The sequence below is a fragment of the Electrona antarctica genome (assembly GCF_951216825.1).
Source record: "Electrona antarctica genome assembly, chromosome: 4".
NCBI classification, from domain to species: Eukaryota; Metazoa; Chordata; class Actinopteri; order Myctophiformes; family Myctophidae; genus Electrona; species Electrona antarctica.
The window spans coordinates 8852846-8869853 of record NC_136809.1 but is presented as its reverse complement, the minus strand read 5'-3'; the positions used below and the strand labels follow the sequence as shown (position 1 = coordinate 8869853).

General features: G+C 46.6%; 1 protein-coding gene across 4 annotated transcripts in view; it reads left to right on the top strand.

Moving 5' to 3' along the window:
• Positions 1-17008, top strand: part of LOC306921069 (E3 ubiquitin-protein ligase DTX4-like) — a 59264-nt gene that overhangs the window by 21390 nt on the left and 20866 nt on the right. For all 4 annotated transcript variants that reach the window (XM_079498163.1, XM_079498164.1, XM_079498162.1 and 1 more), the window contains exons 3-4: positions 12630-12844; positions 13369-14273. In XM_079498163.1, coding sequence (XP_079354289.1) covers positions 12630-12844; positions 13369-14273 — 1120 coding nt within the window. The remainder of the gene's footprint in view (positions 1-12629; positions 12845-13368; positions 14274-17008) is intronic.

Sequence of the window (17008 nt, the reverse complement as noted above, 5' to 3'; positions counted from 1 at the left end):
ACTGCTGTGTTGATGAGGAGGACAGAAGGACATAAAGTCGGAAAGGAATGCTGTGTGTGTGTGTGTGTGTGTGTGTGTGTGTGTGTGTGTGTGTGTGTGTGTGTGTGTGTGTGTGTGTGTGTGTGTGTGTGTGTGTGTGTGTGTGTGTGTGTGTGTGTGTGTGTGTGTGTGTGTGTGTGTGTGTGTGTGTGTGTGTGTGTGTGTGTGTGTGTGTGTGTGTGTCAGAGAAAGGGTGGTTACGCAGTCAGAAAGGCATGTGAGGTCAGCTGGTAAGAGAAAGGCAGAGAAAAGGCGAGCACTTTCTGACCCCCGAGTTTCTGACCTCGAATTCTACAATGTCTTACTCAAGACTGAGAGAGTGTTTTTGAGTATTATCAGTGGCGTTAATGGTACTACTAGCAGTAGTACTAAGTTGTTATGGGGCCTATAATGACGTGTTAAACGGTGTTATGTATATTTGTTGGTTTACTTTTAGTGCTAATTTCTTGTGATTCACTCCGGTTAGGAATGTCACGCTAAATGGTTACGTTCATGTTTACCCGGGCGTGTAGAATAGTTGTGGTTTACCACATGAACCCTGGCATACCTAGGATTTTGGGGTATGTCATTATCGGCGACAATGTACACTATTCTCTCAAAACATCTCTCTGAAATGCTTGCACATTTTTCAATGTTTTTAGAAATGTGGGGAAATTCGCTGATCTACAAGCTGACTATAGGTGTCAGCTGACACATTGTGAGCTTGCAGTTTCGCTATTTTTAAATAGCTGAATATACAGTACTGTACTAAAAAGTAGGATTGAGTGGTTAATAGTGAGTAGGAAAAAGCACTTTAGACAGAAACATCAAATTCAGAGATTCAAGTAAGGGAAAAACAAACCCTCATGTAAGTACCGTCAAAATAGTGCTTTGCATCGTCATGACGTGGTCAGAGCGTCCACTTTGTTGACGAGTTTCACGGGCCAGGAACAAGCCGTAACCAGCTGGGGGTGTTTTTCTACACGCTGCTGCCGTTAACCTGACGGCTTGTAGTGAGGTGAACTTCTCTGTGAAAAGCCTTGGCTTGTGCTCAGTGGTGAAAGAAAGCCTTGTGCTCAGTGGTGCTCAGTGGTGCTCAGTGGTGAAAGAAGGGAAAAAAGACAAGAAAATGCATTCCAGGGGTGTAATATAATCCAGTAAACAAATGGGGTGTGTGTGTGTGTGTGTGTGTGTGTGTGTGTGTGTGTGTGTGTGTGTGTGTGAGAAAACAGCATGGTTGTTTTTCACTACCTGTGCACAACCTAACAAACACACACGCACATATTAACTGTATATATGATGATTTCGGGTGTGCCAGTACAGTACAGTAGAGGGACCCCCACTCTGTAATTTCTCAACCGTTCCGGACGCGGGGCGGCACGCACGGAGTTGCACCACTCACTTCACACGGGTGTGATTTTTTACCATGCTGTCCCCCCAAATCCTCAAGACTAACACAGTGTCAGTTTGTTTGTTTAGAATACAAGTGGTGTCCGTATGAAAATAATTCACGTGTACGTTCTTATGTTTGCATATTATAAGTTCTGCAACTTTAAAAGCCTTACCTATAGTCTGGTGTATAGTATACGGCAGTGGTTCACAAACCTTTATAATAATATAAAGGTTGGTAATCGGTAAAGGTAAATATAGCACCACCATTAGCCTTTTCATGTTGCACACCCCCTAGAAGGCGCCCGCGCACCACAAGGGGTGCACGGGCACCCCCTAGAAGGCGCCCGCGCACCACAAGGGGTGCACGCACCACAGTTTGGGAACCACGGTATGAGTCCTTGTAAGAGGTCTTCACGGGTCCGATATGACCGACCCATACCCGGAACCAAATGACCCGGGCTATGGTCCAAATTGACCTGTGAATTTCTCCCCAGAGCCAAATGGCCCCAACCTATTATTAGAATAGAAGGTCCCGACCCAAGCAGTACTGAGAGATGTCGGACCCGACCCATATAGAACCCGAGGCCCCGATATGCCCGAATGCAAAGTTGCTTGTCCAGCATTAAATCAGACTTGTGTTTCTTAATTCTGTAAACATAGCCTCCCTGGTTGCTGCCGCTGGCACCCCATGTCCGTATAATCCCAGTCAATGCTGCATTGGACAGTTCATGAATAAAAATAAATTCACTTTTTCTTTGGATGGGGTTTTCTTCAGTTGTTGTTGACTACTTCCTCCTTACTAAGGTCACGTGACGCAAGTCACGCAGACAGAGGTGATTAACAGCTGTGGCCGCCAATCGCCAGGTCCATTCGGGTTTCATTGGACCCGTCAATTTCACTGTCAGAGACCCGAGACTAACTGTTCCGACCCGGAGTCACTTCTTGTGAATGGACCCGGGTCTGACCCCGGGTATTTCAGGTATCGGGTCTTACCCGAAAGACCTTTTGTCTCCGTAGCTATCCTCAGTAATTCTCAGCTAGCGGAATACTGACACGTGTGTGTGTGCGTGTGCGTGTGTGTGTGTGTGTGTGTGTTCTAAAGATGGATACGAGTGTGTGTTCTAAAGATGGATACGAGTGATTGAGAAAGAGAGAGGAGGAAAAGACAAGCAGAATGATAAATGTGCACGGGCCTGCTGGTCGGCATATGGACATGTATGGGCACGCTGTGTGTGTGTGTGTGTGTGTGTGTGTGTGTGTGTGTGTGTGCGCGCGCGTGCGTGCGACGTGCGTGGGTGTATACGGAGGGGTTAAGGGGAGAACAATACAGAGCAGATGGGCAGTGTCTTTAAACGTGCCTTAGCACCGTCTTTGTCCTCTCGCTCTCCTCAGGTCTCTCACACACACACACACACACACAGATACACAGATACACATGTAGGCATAATCTTGAACAAACATGCACACAAGTATGCATAGATAATGCCCACACAGACACTCATTACTGTCCCTGGAGGGCACACACACACACGCGCACACACACTGTAAAGTGCAGGAGTCCTGAGTCAAACACAGCCCCACGTATATGCTACTCTCCCATGCATGAATGTGTTGCAACTGTGAGTGACATGTGAAAATGGTAGCAGCCATCTGTTGATTCAGCTGAGAGAGGGAGAGCGAGACGGACAGACAGACAGACAGACAGACAGACAGACATAGAGTTAGTGAATAAGTGGGGTGTTAGTATTAAGGCTTACTCCCTTTTTAATACATTGCCCTGTGTTTGTCGACACACATGTAAATGTAAGCACACACGCATGTTCATGTCTGAGGATAGGCACAAACATCACCGACACATTTCACCACTTATTTTTCATTTTATTTGTTGTACAATGGTGTCACATGGTAAAAAAGATCTACAAGCTCACGAGTCGCATCACGATGCACTGTGAGCTTGCAGCTTTTTCCTGCTAAATAGTGCTGCTATTTTTAGATCTGCTATTTTTGCAGATATACACTATTTTTGACCTACAATGCCCAAAAAAGGCATGCTTAAGTCTGTTGAAAGTTGTTAAATGGCGCACACACACACACACACACACACACACACGCACACGCCTCATTCATACAGACACACCTATAGCTGTCAGAGCAGAGAGCAGCTCCATTCATATAATAACTGGTCATTCATTAATAGCATAGGTACGGCTTGTTCTAGCGCCACCAGGAGGCCGCTTTGTGCAAAACAAGTTTTTGGACAGTACACCTACAGATTTTGTCCAAACATCACGCAAATTGGTACACAGTCTCTCTAGAGCCATTCAACGAAACGGGTCTTTCAGATTTCTCAGACTCCATCCTGATTGGCTAAGATTGGCTTCCAAAGTTCTCAGGAGTGCTCAGTTTCAAACAAAATGCTGCAAATCATGAACACATCGTGTGATTTCCGTGAAATCGTGCACGCACATTCCCACTAGGCCGAGGAAGAAATGCCAAATGAACATTTTCAACTCAGCCTCATGGTGGCGCTATAACTGGCCGAAAAGTGTTTTTACCTCTAACTGCACGGATCTGTGGATAACTTTGTATGCCAACTCCCTAGAGGCCAAGGAAAAACCTTTGCCTGGAATTTTTCACATCTGCTCTTTATAGCGCCACCAGGAAGCCGACATATATAACACATTTTCTAATATTACTCCTTCAGATTTTATCTAAATTTCACGCTAATCGGTACACATGCTCTTCATAGTCATGTGATCAAGACGGGTTTGTTTGATTTCTCATAATCCACCCTCATTGGCTACCATTGGCTTCTAAACTTTTCAGGAGTAGCCCGTTTTGTACAAATCGCCACAACTACTCAACGCAGCGTCCGATTGTGGTGAAACTGTGCATGCATATTCCTACTAGGCTTTGGAAGAAATGCCACTTGACAGTTTTCAAATAAGCCTCATGGTGGCGCTACAACAGGCCATGCCGCGTCTCACACACACACACACACACACACACACACACACACACACACGTTTATATTGCTCCTAAACATTTTGCCAAACATCACACACACACTCCTATCCTCCTGGTGGAGACCTGTGCCCAGAAGGGCACTTCTTCTAGTTTACAATCTTTTCGTGTTGATTCGTTGATATATAATTTGTGAATAATCTGCTTCTCAAATATTCGATTACCCTACATCAGTGGTTCCCACACGTTTTTCAGGGGACCCCCCTTTTTTTTAAGATGAAAAGCCAGGTGACCTAATTCCCAATATCGTCTTTACTTGCGTAAGCACAGAAAGTCCTAATTCACACTTGTATGTGATTGTAAAAGACATAAGTAGCAAAATGCTTGCTTTACTTAGCAGAGGATATTCAGATGATATACTTATCCAGAACCAGGCCTGGACTGGCCACTTGACACACCGGACCAACCAATGTTTGGGCCGGTGGCATTTTAAATATGTGGCCAGTTGCTTTTTCTTGGAGACCCAATTGAAATCTCCCGTGACCAGTCTTTGGGAAACAATACCCTACAGCCTACATGAACCCTCAAGATTATGGTCGATATATTTTCAGTTCATTGCCCAGCCCTAGTGCTAAGTTCTGCTAACGGGTACCTATTTGTCTGCTACAGATTGTACTCCCTCTATGTAGCTTATCATCATATTAACGTCCAGCCCTCTGCATAGCACACTGCTAAATAACAATGGTGACTTGTCTGGAAACTATCCTATTTCACCTGTGCAGTCCCACAAAACGGTTCCTGATAACATTTGAGGTGAGAAATAGGCCATGCAGTTGCTCAATATTGAATCTTTAATTTCACATTCACAACAGCTCAGTCTTAGTCAATAGATGAAAGGGAGAATGGCTGCAGGGAACTATCACTTAGAACAGAAGTGCAGCAAAAGGTGAACCCAACCTAGTCTCGGTTAAACTGGAAATATGAGCCTAATATTACAGTACAACATGTTGCCTATTTTGCAAGGACAATAGCGCTGCACTCACTGATATAAAAACAGCAGCAGTAGTGCCAACATTTGACTTATTTATAAGCTAATTAAGTTGGCACGATCCCAAATCTCTTACAAATCTATACTGCACCAAGCCAGCAACGTTTGTGCAATTTTTTTCAGTAGGCGTAACTTTATCCAGATCAATATTTTCAGTTACGTTTCTCTGGTTACAGAGAGGGGACCGGAGCAGGTTCTGTTGGGTATCATGGATGAAAGTTCTCTGTCGCTATTAACCCATTTTGACCTGAGATCAGATTCTAAAAATGTCTTCTACGTCCTGACAGTTTTCTGAAAAAGCTATGTCGTTCTTCGGTTTTTCAAAAATAGCAGACCTACAACCTACGAGCTTGTAGATCTGCTATTTTTCAATAGCTAAAGCATAACATAATGCTAACACCAAAAGGGGTTCCCGCCCAAAATGGGTAAAGCGAAGTGTTGTGAGCTTGTAGATCTGCTATTTTTCAATAGCTAAAGCATAACATAATGCTAACACCAAAAGGGGTTCCCGCCCAAAATGGGTAAAGCGAAGTGTTGTGAGCTTGTAGATCTGGCCTATTTTTGGTTATTAGTAATTTCAAGATTAAGGAATATTTGAAGTGGTCAAACTAGCAATAGAATTTTCCAGAAGCCCTGATCTCAGTTATTTAATAAAAGCAAAGGTTAACATTCTGGCATTTTCTTTTAAAATACAAAATAACTTTTTTTTTTGTCAGGGCCAACATTATCATCAATCTGCAAATTGGCTGTATAATTGCTACCAAAATACCATAATTCTACATATTGTCCTAACTCCTCCTTCATTATTGAAGTCGACGATTATTTGAATTAAGTTGAGAACTGTTTATGAAACTGTTTTCCGTTTCACAAATCACCGATTAGGATTTGGCCTAACAACCTTTTTTTTTCTCCACTTGTGAGATTTTAATATGCTTTAATCCATGAGGCCTCCCGTCTTCTATATAAGCTTCAAGTTGTCTGTGGTGGCAGTTTGTGTGCGCGTGCCTGGATTCCAAATATGGACATGCCAGGATCGGCGTCGACACCGGATCACTTTCTGTAACACGTGAGTCAGACCAGAGCTCCATATGGAGCCTGTTTCACCCGCACAATAACCTAGCCCAGGGGTGGGCAACTTTGACGATGGAGAGGGCCACTATATTTCCACACTCACTCCCTTAGAGCCATGTATTATACACGCTGCGACGCGTTTTGAGCTTGTAGATCGGCTATTTTTGCTATATTTGAATTGAAATCTTGCATTATTCTTTGCTATTTTTGAATTGGAATCCTGAAAATTAACATTTTTATGTAATTTCAAATGCCTTTAATTATACTTGTGTTGAGCAATGAGCTACTAATTTAGACTGAAGTAATTAAAGCGGGTCATGTTTGCATGTTGTGGAATTGTAACAGCTGAAACCAATATTATATCAGTATTCTGATATGAACCTGAGGGCCACATTAAGTGAAGGTGGGGGGGCGCTTGTGGCGCCCGGGCCGCCAGTTGCCCACCCCTGACCTAGCCAATCCTGGGTCCCAAAACCTGTATTAGGTTTATTGTCTGCTGAAAGAATGTTCAGCCTGCCATTATAATGACTCTAAAACAATTTAAAGAGTAAACAGACTAGATTTGGATTTTCATTTAGGCTGGAATAGGTTCTGCTTGTCTTGTGGTGTTTTTTCTGAATGCCTGTCGCTCAATAACGGTCATGAACAGACTATCGGACACACTGACGAGTCACAATGCCACGATGATTCACCATGTTTGTGACTGTCGGGTTCCCAAACTGTGGTGCGTGCACCCATTGTGGTGAGCAAACGCCTTCTAGGGTGGTAATGGCAGGTTTACAGCACAAACGGCAAAATCCGGTAAACCGCTGTTGTAAGTAGATGTATAGAGCAGCTAGCTGCGGGAGTATACCCCCTTAGATAGCACTTTTTAGACTTAGATAGCATTTGAAACAGACTTATAGCATGTCATGTAGACAGCACAATAATTGCATTGTATGTAGTCATAGCACATCATAGTACATATGTATAGCATAGCATAGTATATATGTATAGTTAATATGTATAGTGTCATTATATAGATATGTTCTAGTTACGTTCTTAGCTTACGCATGTTTCTTGATAAATGCATTTTATATATGTGATGTATTCCCATACTTTTGTTCTTGCCTAATGTAAGTCGCTCTGGATTAAGAGCGTCTGCTAAATGCCTAAATTGTAAATTGTATACAGCAACCTGGACAACGGTAGGTTTAACTTGGCTATATGGCTATGGCATCCATAGCCATATAGCCAAGTTAAACCTACCTTTTAACAACCGTAAACCTTTTAAAAATATCCTGATTGGCTAAGATTGACTTCACCTGGCCTGGCGGAGACCTGTGCTCGGAGGAGCACATTGTTTTCTAGTGTATTCATGTGTAACGTGTCAGTATGTGTTGTGTCTTTTTCCTCTCATACATACATAAACAATGCTCAGAGTCCCCTGTATAGTCACTAGCTAAACGGAGGGAAGTCCCCAGGCAATTATTCAGTGTTATATCACAGATGAAAGCCCCCCGGGCCCTGAGGAATACACACGCACGCACGCACGCACGCACGCACACACGCATGTACGCACACACACACACACACACACACACACACACACACACACACACACACACACACAGAGAGGTTTTATAGAGGCCAACCCCCGTGATTAGACCGCGATACAATGGCGGTCTGTAGATAGACCACCGCAGGACATGGATACGCTTTGATCTCCACATAGGAGACTTTCAGTGTTTGTTCTGGACAGATACCCCCCCATTCTTTACTAATGGAGATTCCTGTTGTGTCAGCCTGTACTGTATGTGAATAGGGATGTATGTACATCCCATTATCCACTATATACTTTGTATGCTGACGTGTTCATCTTGTACCTTGTATCTGCTATATACTTCTGCTAGTTATTTATTTTCAAAATTAGTTAACATTTTTAGGTCTAATTTCTGATAATGAGTAGCTTCGCTATTTCTGAATTAATTTAAGACATTTTCCACATTCACATGCCCAAAATAATGTGTTCTTTTCAAGAACGTGCATAGCAATGCACGCATGCATGCATCGTCGACGACGCATGGTGGCGCAAGCCGACCCAAGTGATTCAATTCGATGTTAGCTTGCAACTGCATGTGTCTTTATGCGTCTACTCGCAAGGAGTTGCACGGTGACCCATTGGTGTGGTTTGGGCTTAACTGAACAAAGTGACGGTAACGCCTGTCCTCGTGTCAGCAGAGTTGTCAGTCATCTGTCCCTTTGTCTAAATTGTCTCCCCTACATTTAGAGGCTTGTGAGTTAACATTTGCAGGTACTGCAGTGTTTACCCACAACAATGTTTTACACTTCGCTGTGTTTGAGGAAACACTATGCATTGATTAGACTGAGGAAAGCTGTGTTCCGCCACTCACACACACACACCATACACGCACGCAAACACGGAAATAATGTTTCATATGGTAATGAGCAGGTCAAGAGCTCCTGCTGTGTTTGATTGTAGAGCTCTCTCTCTGTCTTTCAGCTTTCAGTCAAATCAGCTTAAAAAGACATAATATTATGCACAAGTAAAGACATTTAATATAATAATAAATAAAACTTAAGAAGTAGGAGTAATTTTTCCAAAGCATTTAAAGGTATCTGGCATCTGCTCTGTCAGAAATCAGCACAGCGAAGAGAGTGCAGGAATGCATATACTGTGTAAGATTGACAGGCTTGGTTGGTTGTGGTTGTATACTTGTATTCCATTAGATTAGATGTCCCTGTTCTTGTCGGCTCACACATCTTGCTGCTGCTGTTGTACATTGTTGTACTTCACCCAGCAGCAGCAGGTATGGCAGATATGGTGTCATCAGTCATGGTTTCTGGTGTTTGTAATCTGTTGTTTGTGTAATCTGCGGGAAGTATGCAGAGCACGGTCTGTCTTCTGTTGGCAGCCAGATCTGCCCGTGGTTGCGGCGTATCTCGGTCGCAAAAGCAAAGTTCTTTGTTTACCCAGGGAAGTGGACTAAGCTCGAGATGCTTGTTTACAGCCACACCCTGCTCATAGAACATTTCATGGTAGGGGTTCAATGCCTTGCTCAAGGGCACTTCAGTGGTGGTAATTTTAACGTGACCTTCCGGTATCAAGACCGCTCCGCAAACCGTTCGGCCACCGCTGCCGCAAAGGCCGTGCCCACTGAATCTGTGCATGGTATTTCCTTAGTTTTGGATCCGGTGGTGTGTACTACTACTGTGGAACTCCTCGTGCGCCATATCACGTTAAGAACAAAATGCCCTCGATAAATCTTCAAATAGCAGGGGATAAGCAAGGGCAGCGAGAAAGTGGACCCCATAGACCTTTTTCATAATTTGTGGTAATGTTGTGTGTGTGTGTGAAGGAATGTGTGGCTATTGTCTTTCTTGATGCAATTCACACGGTCAATTGACAATGGACTTGCCAATGAATACTAATGAAGAGTGCCAGGAACACTATTTCATTAGTAGGCTATTCAAACTGCGTGTCTACAAAGTAGGCTATACAATTCAAGGTAACATTCGTCTAGATTCAGTCTACTGCTGACTCTTGCATTGAAGATGAGACCACGACTCCTGCTCCAGTACAAAGTTGTTACAAACAGCGTGATTAACATTAGAAACAGTAGTTCAGTACAAAGCATATTGTAATCGTACACATGCTCTCACATAATGTGTGGATGCATCATTTTATGATGTGTGGTTATTTTCCTTCGGTGATGACCACGCGTGTTTGCAGTGGTTGTGGGAGGGAGTAATTATAGTATGACCTAAAAAAAAAATCTAGAACACACCACTGTTTGGATCTGTCACACTGCTCAGGTATTCTGCCATTCTACATGTACAGGCGATGCCATAGAGGTTACTCTGGTTTTTGGTTGGATCTTTCCAATGTGTCAGCCAGGTAGTTGCATTTATGTTTTCTTATTTGGTTTACTCCATTGGCGTCTGTCTGTCTGTCTGTCTGTCTGTCTGTCTGTCTGTCTGTCTGTCTGTCTGTCTGTCTGTCTGTCTGTCTGTCTGTCTGTCTGTCTGTCTGTCTGTCTGTCTGTCTGTCTGTCTCTGTCTGTCTGTCTGTCTGTCTGTCTGTCTGTCTGTCTGTCTGTCTGTCTGTCTCGCATCCGTTCTCTCTGTTGTCAGAGCCACACTCTTACAAACGGATTAATTTATCCTGGTGTTTCACATGACACACACACACACACACACACACACACACACACACACACACACACACACACACACACACACACACACACACACCTCTCCCCTTGAGGCTACACATGTGTTCACTGAGTGTCTACTCAGTTTTAACTAAATGCAGTTCCAATGCATCCAAAGAGTGGAGTCCCCTTTGATGTCACCATGCTAGACGTGCCAACAACACTGCTTCTTTGTACTGATCTCTCTCTCTCTCTCTCTCTCTCTCTCTCTCTCTCTCTCTCTCTCTCTCTCTCTCTCTCTCTCTCTCTGACCCTGTTTCTGTCTCTCTCACGTGCGTGCTAGCACACGCACACCTCGGCCTGGCATTGACTGAATAGGCTGTTACCCCTGGAGAGACAGAGGTAGTTTCTGGTTGGCTGGTTCAGGGACACTCCTCCTGTCCCTGTGTCCCCCTGAGAGATGGACAGAGAGACGGACACCCAGAGAGAGAGAGGACCAGAGTCACAGAGAAAGTATCACGAACAGTGGTGTAATGGTGATTTTCTTTTTCAGTGCCATGGCACACCATGCGCACGCACGTGCACTCGCGCCTACATGTATGCATGCGCACAGAACAGCTGATAGCCTAAGCCTATATAATACTGTTTATAGTGTATGAGAGTTTTAGACACAAACACAAAAGTGGACTTAAAATAATCAGATTCTTTACTGTGCTGCAGTAGCGAAACTAAAAAGTTTGCTTTGTATCGAATCTCCTCTTTGGCATTCTTGTTGCGTGCAGAACACCACAGAAGCAGTAAACTACTGGAGCCATACTGCTAGCTAGCTGTGTTTCTTACCGTGTGTGAGAACGTGCACTCAGGTAAACAGTTAATCCTGTTGTTATGCAAAGTAGTGTCCATTTGATTTGGGCACGGTACTTGGCATGGTGTGAAAATAGGGGGGAGAAGGGGGTGCCCACCGCCAGTAAACCTAGAATGGGTACTTGGTGCGTCTTGGAAAGTCTGGTGACGCGAGGTTAGGTGCGTCTTCTCTTAAACCTAGATGGGGCGCGTTCTAGCGTGCATGCACGTGCACGTTCCCTTCCTGTGCGTGCACCGTGGACGTCACAATACCACGCCGTGGTACTGCGTGCTGCGACCATGACACCACTGATCATGAATATACTGCAATAGGATCTGCCGTGTCACTGTAGTCCTGGGTTTCCAGAAGGTGGCACATCGGTTTTCATTTAAAAGCTCATTTCCCTATACCATTGTTTCATTGGCTCTCATTTCCCCATAGCTTTGTTTCATTGGCTCTGCAGCAGATTTGAACCGGAAACGCATACGAAGGTTCAAATCAGCGGGTGCACCTTTGCGGCATGCCGTATAGGTGATTCGGTGAATATCTACAGGCTCACAATGCGACACGTGAGCTTGTAGGTTATTTTTTGTGTAGAGGGGAAAAAAGGAGGGGACCCAAGTACAGAACCCTGGGTGACCCCGGTCAACAACGTTTGAAGTGGTTAAAGCATTTCAATAGTTCTATCCCACATGCTAGCTCTATTTAGTTACTGTCTGGTGGAAACCTTACAGTGGAACCGTCCCGATGTAGTTTTCTTTTGTCACAATCATTTGTTAATACTTTTCATTGGTACAATATTTATAAAACTGAACCACTTTCAACCTGACCTCCCTATTGTTTTAAGGGCTAATAGCAGATCAAGATACAAGCTTGCAATCCACCACATCATCTCTTTTCACTATCGTGTTGAAGAATAAAGTAGCAGAAATGTATTTCCGGGGACGGGGACATAAACAGACGAAATATGAAGATATGTTGAACTCCAAATTCTCGCTCTTCCTGCTGTGCTCTGACTTTGACAAGAAAAACGTAACTTCAGAGAGATTAATGTTTCCTCCCTTGACTTGCATCCCTGCAGGGACCATCCGTCCAGTTCGTCCATTAATGTTTCCTCCCTTGACTTGCATCCCTGCAGGGACCATCCGTCCAGTTCGCAGGAGTTTCTATGACCCCGTGACGGCCCCGGGGCAAGGCTGGCAGTGGGAGTGGGAGAATGACGCTGGCTCCTGGACCCCTTACGACATGGAGGTGGCCATCGCCATCCAGAGTGCACACGAGCGCCAGCAGCCATGTCTGGACCTGGCTCCGCTAGGCTTCTGTTACCTCATCGACTTCCAGACCATGACACAGGTGTGTAGGGGTGTGTGTAGGGGTGTGTGTGTGCGTGTGCGGGGGTCCTCAAAGTGTGTTCTGGGGACCCCCAGCGGTCCTTGAGGGAGTTCCGGGGGGTCCCCAGCGAAATGATAGTTTGGAACCAAATGGACCCTTATGGTTCTGTAACTCGCTGTAACTCTGAGAGTGTACAAATGGAAGGTTCCATTTGTACACTCAAATGGGGGGGTCCGCAGGCTAATGAGTATCATTTTGGTGGTCCTTGACATGACAAAATTTGGGAACCACTGATATAGTGTGTGTGTGTGTGTGTGTGTGTGTGTGTGTGTGTGTGTGTGTGTGTGTGTGTGTGTGTGTGTGTGTGTGTGTGTGTGTGTGTGTGTGTGTGTGTGTGTGTGTGTGTGTGTGTGTGTGTGTGTGTGTGTGTGTGTGTGTGTGTGTGTGTGTGTGTGTGTGTGTGTGTGTGTGTGTGTGTGTGTGTGTGTGTGTGTGTGTGTGTGTGTGTGTGTGTGTGTGTGTGTGTGTGTGTGTCATTCCCGCAGGTGAACCGGCAGAGCCAGCGGTGCCGGAGGATCCAGAGGCGTGCCGACATGGCGTACCCGCTGGTGTCGGGACCCCTGCCGTTCCCAAAGGGAGGCGGCGGGGGTCTGACCGGGGCGCTGCTGGGCGTCGGGGTGTCGGGGGCTAGCGTGAGCAACGGGAACCTGGTCTACCCCAACGGGGGAGGAGGAGGAGGACTCCCCGCCACTCTGCTGGGCCAGCCCTGCGCCTGCCAGCAGTGCATGCTGGTCCTGAGCGTGAAGTCCGGCGTGACGGGACCAGGCGGAGGCATACAGACTCTGGGCAGGCGCTCGCTGACCATGCAGCGGCCCAAGAACTCTGCGGGGGCGGGCGGCGTCGGCGCCAAAGCCCTGAGTCCGTCCCGCTCGGCCACGTTGGGCCGCGGGCTGCAGCTCAACTCCAACTCTAACTCCAACTACTCCCTGACGCTGCCGCACGGCCTGGCCATCTCCAGGAACAGCGCCTCGCCCCGGAGGAACGCCCAGCTGTTCGCCCAGTCGCTGGCCGCCCTCACCTCGGGCACCGCCTCCCTCGGCCTCGCCGGCGGGGCCTCCTCTAATAGGCCACCGCCCCCGTCCCTCCCACCCCCGCAGCCGCCGCCCACGCCGCTGTCGTCGTCCGCCCAGAACCCGCCGGGCGGCTCCGGTGGCGACGCGGTGCCCACGGCCACGCTGGTGACCCCGGCGGCCGGCGTGACCACGCCCCCCTCCCCCGTGCCCTCGCCGTCTCCCGCGGTGATGAAGCCACACCGCACGCCGTCGTCGGCCTCCTCCTCCGCGGGGGCGTGCCACGCCCCGTTGCCCCAGCGCTCCAGCCTGGCGGGGCTGAGCAGGCCCGCGCTGCAGAGGATCGCCATGGCCCAGTCCAGAGCGCTCATCGCATCAGGGTGAGTTGCATGCACGCACGCACGCACGCAGACAGACAGACAGACAGACAGACTCACACACACACAATGACCAGTGTGACGGAGAAGGGCCAGAAATATTTCTGCAATCTATGATGGGTGCTAGCCCCTCCTATGATGGGTGCTAGCCCCTCCTATGATGGGTGCTAGCCCCTCCTATGATGGGTGCTAGCCCCTCCTATGATGGGTGCTAGCCCCTCCTATGATGGGTGCTAGCCCCTCCTATGATGGGTGCTAGCCCTTCCTATGATGGGTGCTAGCCCCTCCTATGATGGGTGCTAGCCTCTCCTATGATGGGTGCTAGCCCCTCCTATGATGGGTGCTAGCCCCTCCTATGATGGGTGCTAGCCCCTCCTATGATGGGTGCTAGCCCCAGCTTTGATGGGTGCTAGCCCCTCCTATGCCTAGCTTTGATGGGTGCTAGCCCCTCCTATGATGGGTGCTAGCCCCTCCTATGATGGGTGCTAGCCCCTCCTATGCCCAGCTTTTTTGTGTGTATGTGTGTACCCCATAGCGATGATTTGATTGGCTGAGCACCCAATAGCGATGATTTGATTGGCTGAGTGAGCACCCCATAGCAATGATTTCATTGGCTGAGCAATGCACATATTGAGGATAAAAAGTGAGGGCAGAAAAGTGAAGACGCCAAAAAGTTATTGGCTGGAATGACATTTGTGATGATTTGATTGGCTGAGCACGGAATGTGATATATGATAAGAGCGCCCCTCACTTCACAGTTCACACGAGTATGATTTAAAAAAATATTTCTACCACCCCAAGCCCCCGTTGGAATATATGTTGTCTACAGCGTGCTGTGAGCTTGTAGATCTGTAGAATAGTAATGCCAAGGCTTGCTCAAGTGGTTTAGGGGGGTGCAGTACTTAGTTTAGACAGTTTTTGGTTTAGACTAGTCATTGGTTAGACCAGTCATTAGTCCTACAACTACAACCTATCTCAAACCCTCACCCTAAACCTAACCTCCCACGGGGCAGCACCCCTAAACCTAACCTTAACCCATGTCTAACCAATGACTAGTCTAAACTAAGTTTGCACCCCGGTTTGGGGTTCTTAACCCATTTTGACCTGAGATCAGATGCTAAAAATGTCAGTTTTCTGAAAAAGCTGTTTCTATGTCAGTCGTTCTTCAATTTTTCAAAAATAGCAGAATGTAGATCTGCTATTTTTCAATAGCTAAAGCATAAAATAATGCTAACACCAAAAGGGGTTCCCGCCCCAAAATGGGTTAAAGAGAGAACCCAAAAGATCAGCAAAACTACCTGGTAGAGTACTAGGTGTCATTGACCTTTGACACGGTCTGCATGTTTTGGTGGCTATAGTGGACGGATTTCACCATAACACCATATCGCTGCTGCTGCTGCCGGGCAGAAACCACATATCTCCATATTTCATACTTCGTCGTAGAATGTCACACAAAAGGAGGGGACGTAGCTGTAGATCTGCTATTTTAAAAGGGTTGTTTCCCCCCGGGGTGACGGCAGCGATATTCTCCTGGCCGATGGTGATGGATTGGTAGATTATTCAGCAAGTAGAATATGAACAAACTACATAGATGGCGCATAACTGTCTGTAATAAATCATTGTGTATCGGTATCGCTCACACGGAACAGCCACCAGCGTCGAAGGGACAATGGGGTGTGTGAAAGCGTGCATATGTTAACGTGTGCTACTGGCTGCGTTCACATTTGCACGCGTTTCTGTGTGTGTGTGTGTGTGTGTGTGTGTGTGTGTGTGTGTGTGTGTGTGTGTGTGTGTGTGTGTGTGTGTGTGTGTGTGTGTGTGTGTGTGTGTGTGTGTGTGTGTGTGTGTGTGTGTGTGTGTGTGTGTGTGTGTGTGTGTGTGTGTGTGTGTGTGTGTGTGTGTGTGTGTGTGTGTGTGTGTGTGTGTGTGTGTGTGTGTGTGTGTGTGTGTGTGTGTGTGTGTGTGTGTGTGTGTGTGTGTGTGTGTGTGTGTGCGTGCGCCATAGTGCTCAACCTGTGTTGTCCTGCATCTGCAGAGGACAGAACAGAGAGAACAGAAATAGAGACAATAGAGAGAGAGCAAGTGTCTGACAGCCGAGGACATGAGGTCCACAGGTCAGCAGTGACACCCCCCCCCCACACACACACACACACATGTCCTTTACCCCTCCTCTCTCTCTCTCTCTGACTCTCTCTGTGTTTGTCTGTCTCTAGTCTCAACATGGCCTCCCCATCTCTCGTTCATTCCCGTGACTTTTGTCGTCTTTCATTCAACTTTCTTCTTCTCTCTTTCTCTCTCTCTCTCTCTCTCTCCCCCCCATTGTTTTGTTAAATGTCTCTTTCCGCTCGTGTCCATTTTCACACCCTCCTCCCTAGGTTTGAAGTTGACCCTTCTTTTTGTTGTGAAACGCCGCTCTCTTTCTCTCAATTTAAAATGCTCATAAAGATCATACCAATGTCGTCAAACAAGTCAAATCAAGTCATCAAACCAATACGATGCCGGTCGGGCTCATACGACCTGTCTCTCTGTCTCTCTCATCTCTCTGACTCCATCGTTCTTTCCAACCTCCCTACTTGTCTGCTTCTCTCTTGTTCGCTCTCTCACATCCTCTCCCTTCCCCCTCCGTCTTGTATAGTCACTTTTTCTATTTCTCTCTCTCTCTCTCTCTCTCTCTCTCTCTCTCTCTCTCTCTCCTCTCTCTTGCCTCCTTCCTTCCCTCCTTTCCTTTCCAGTCTCGT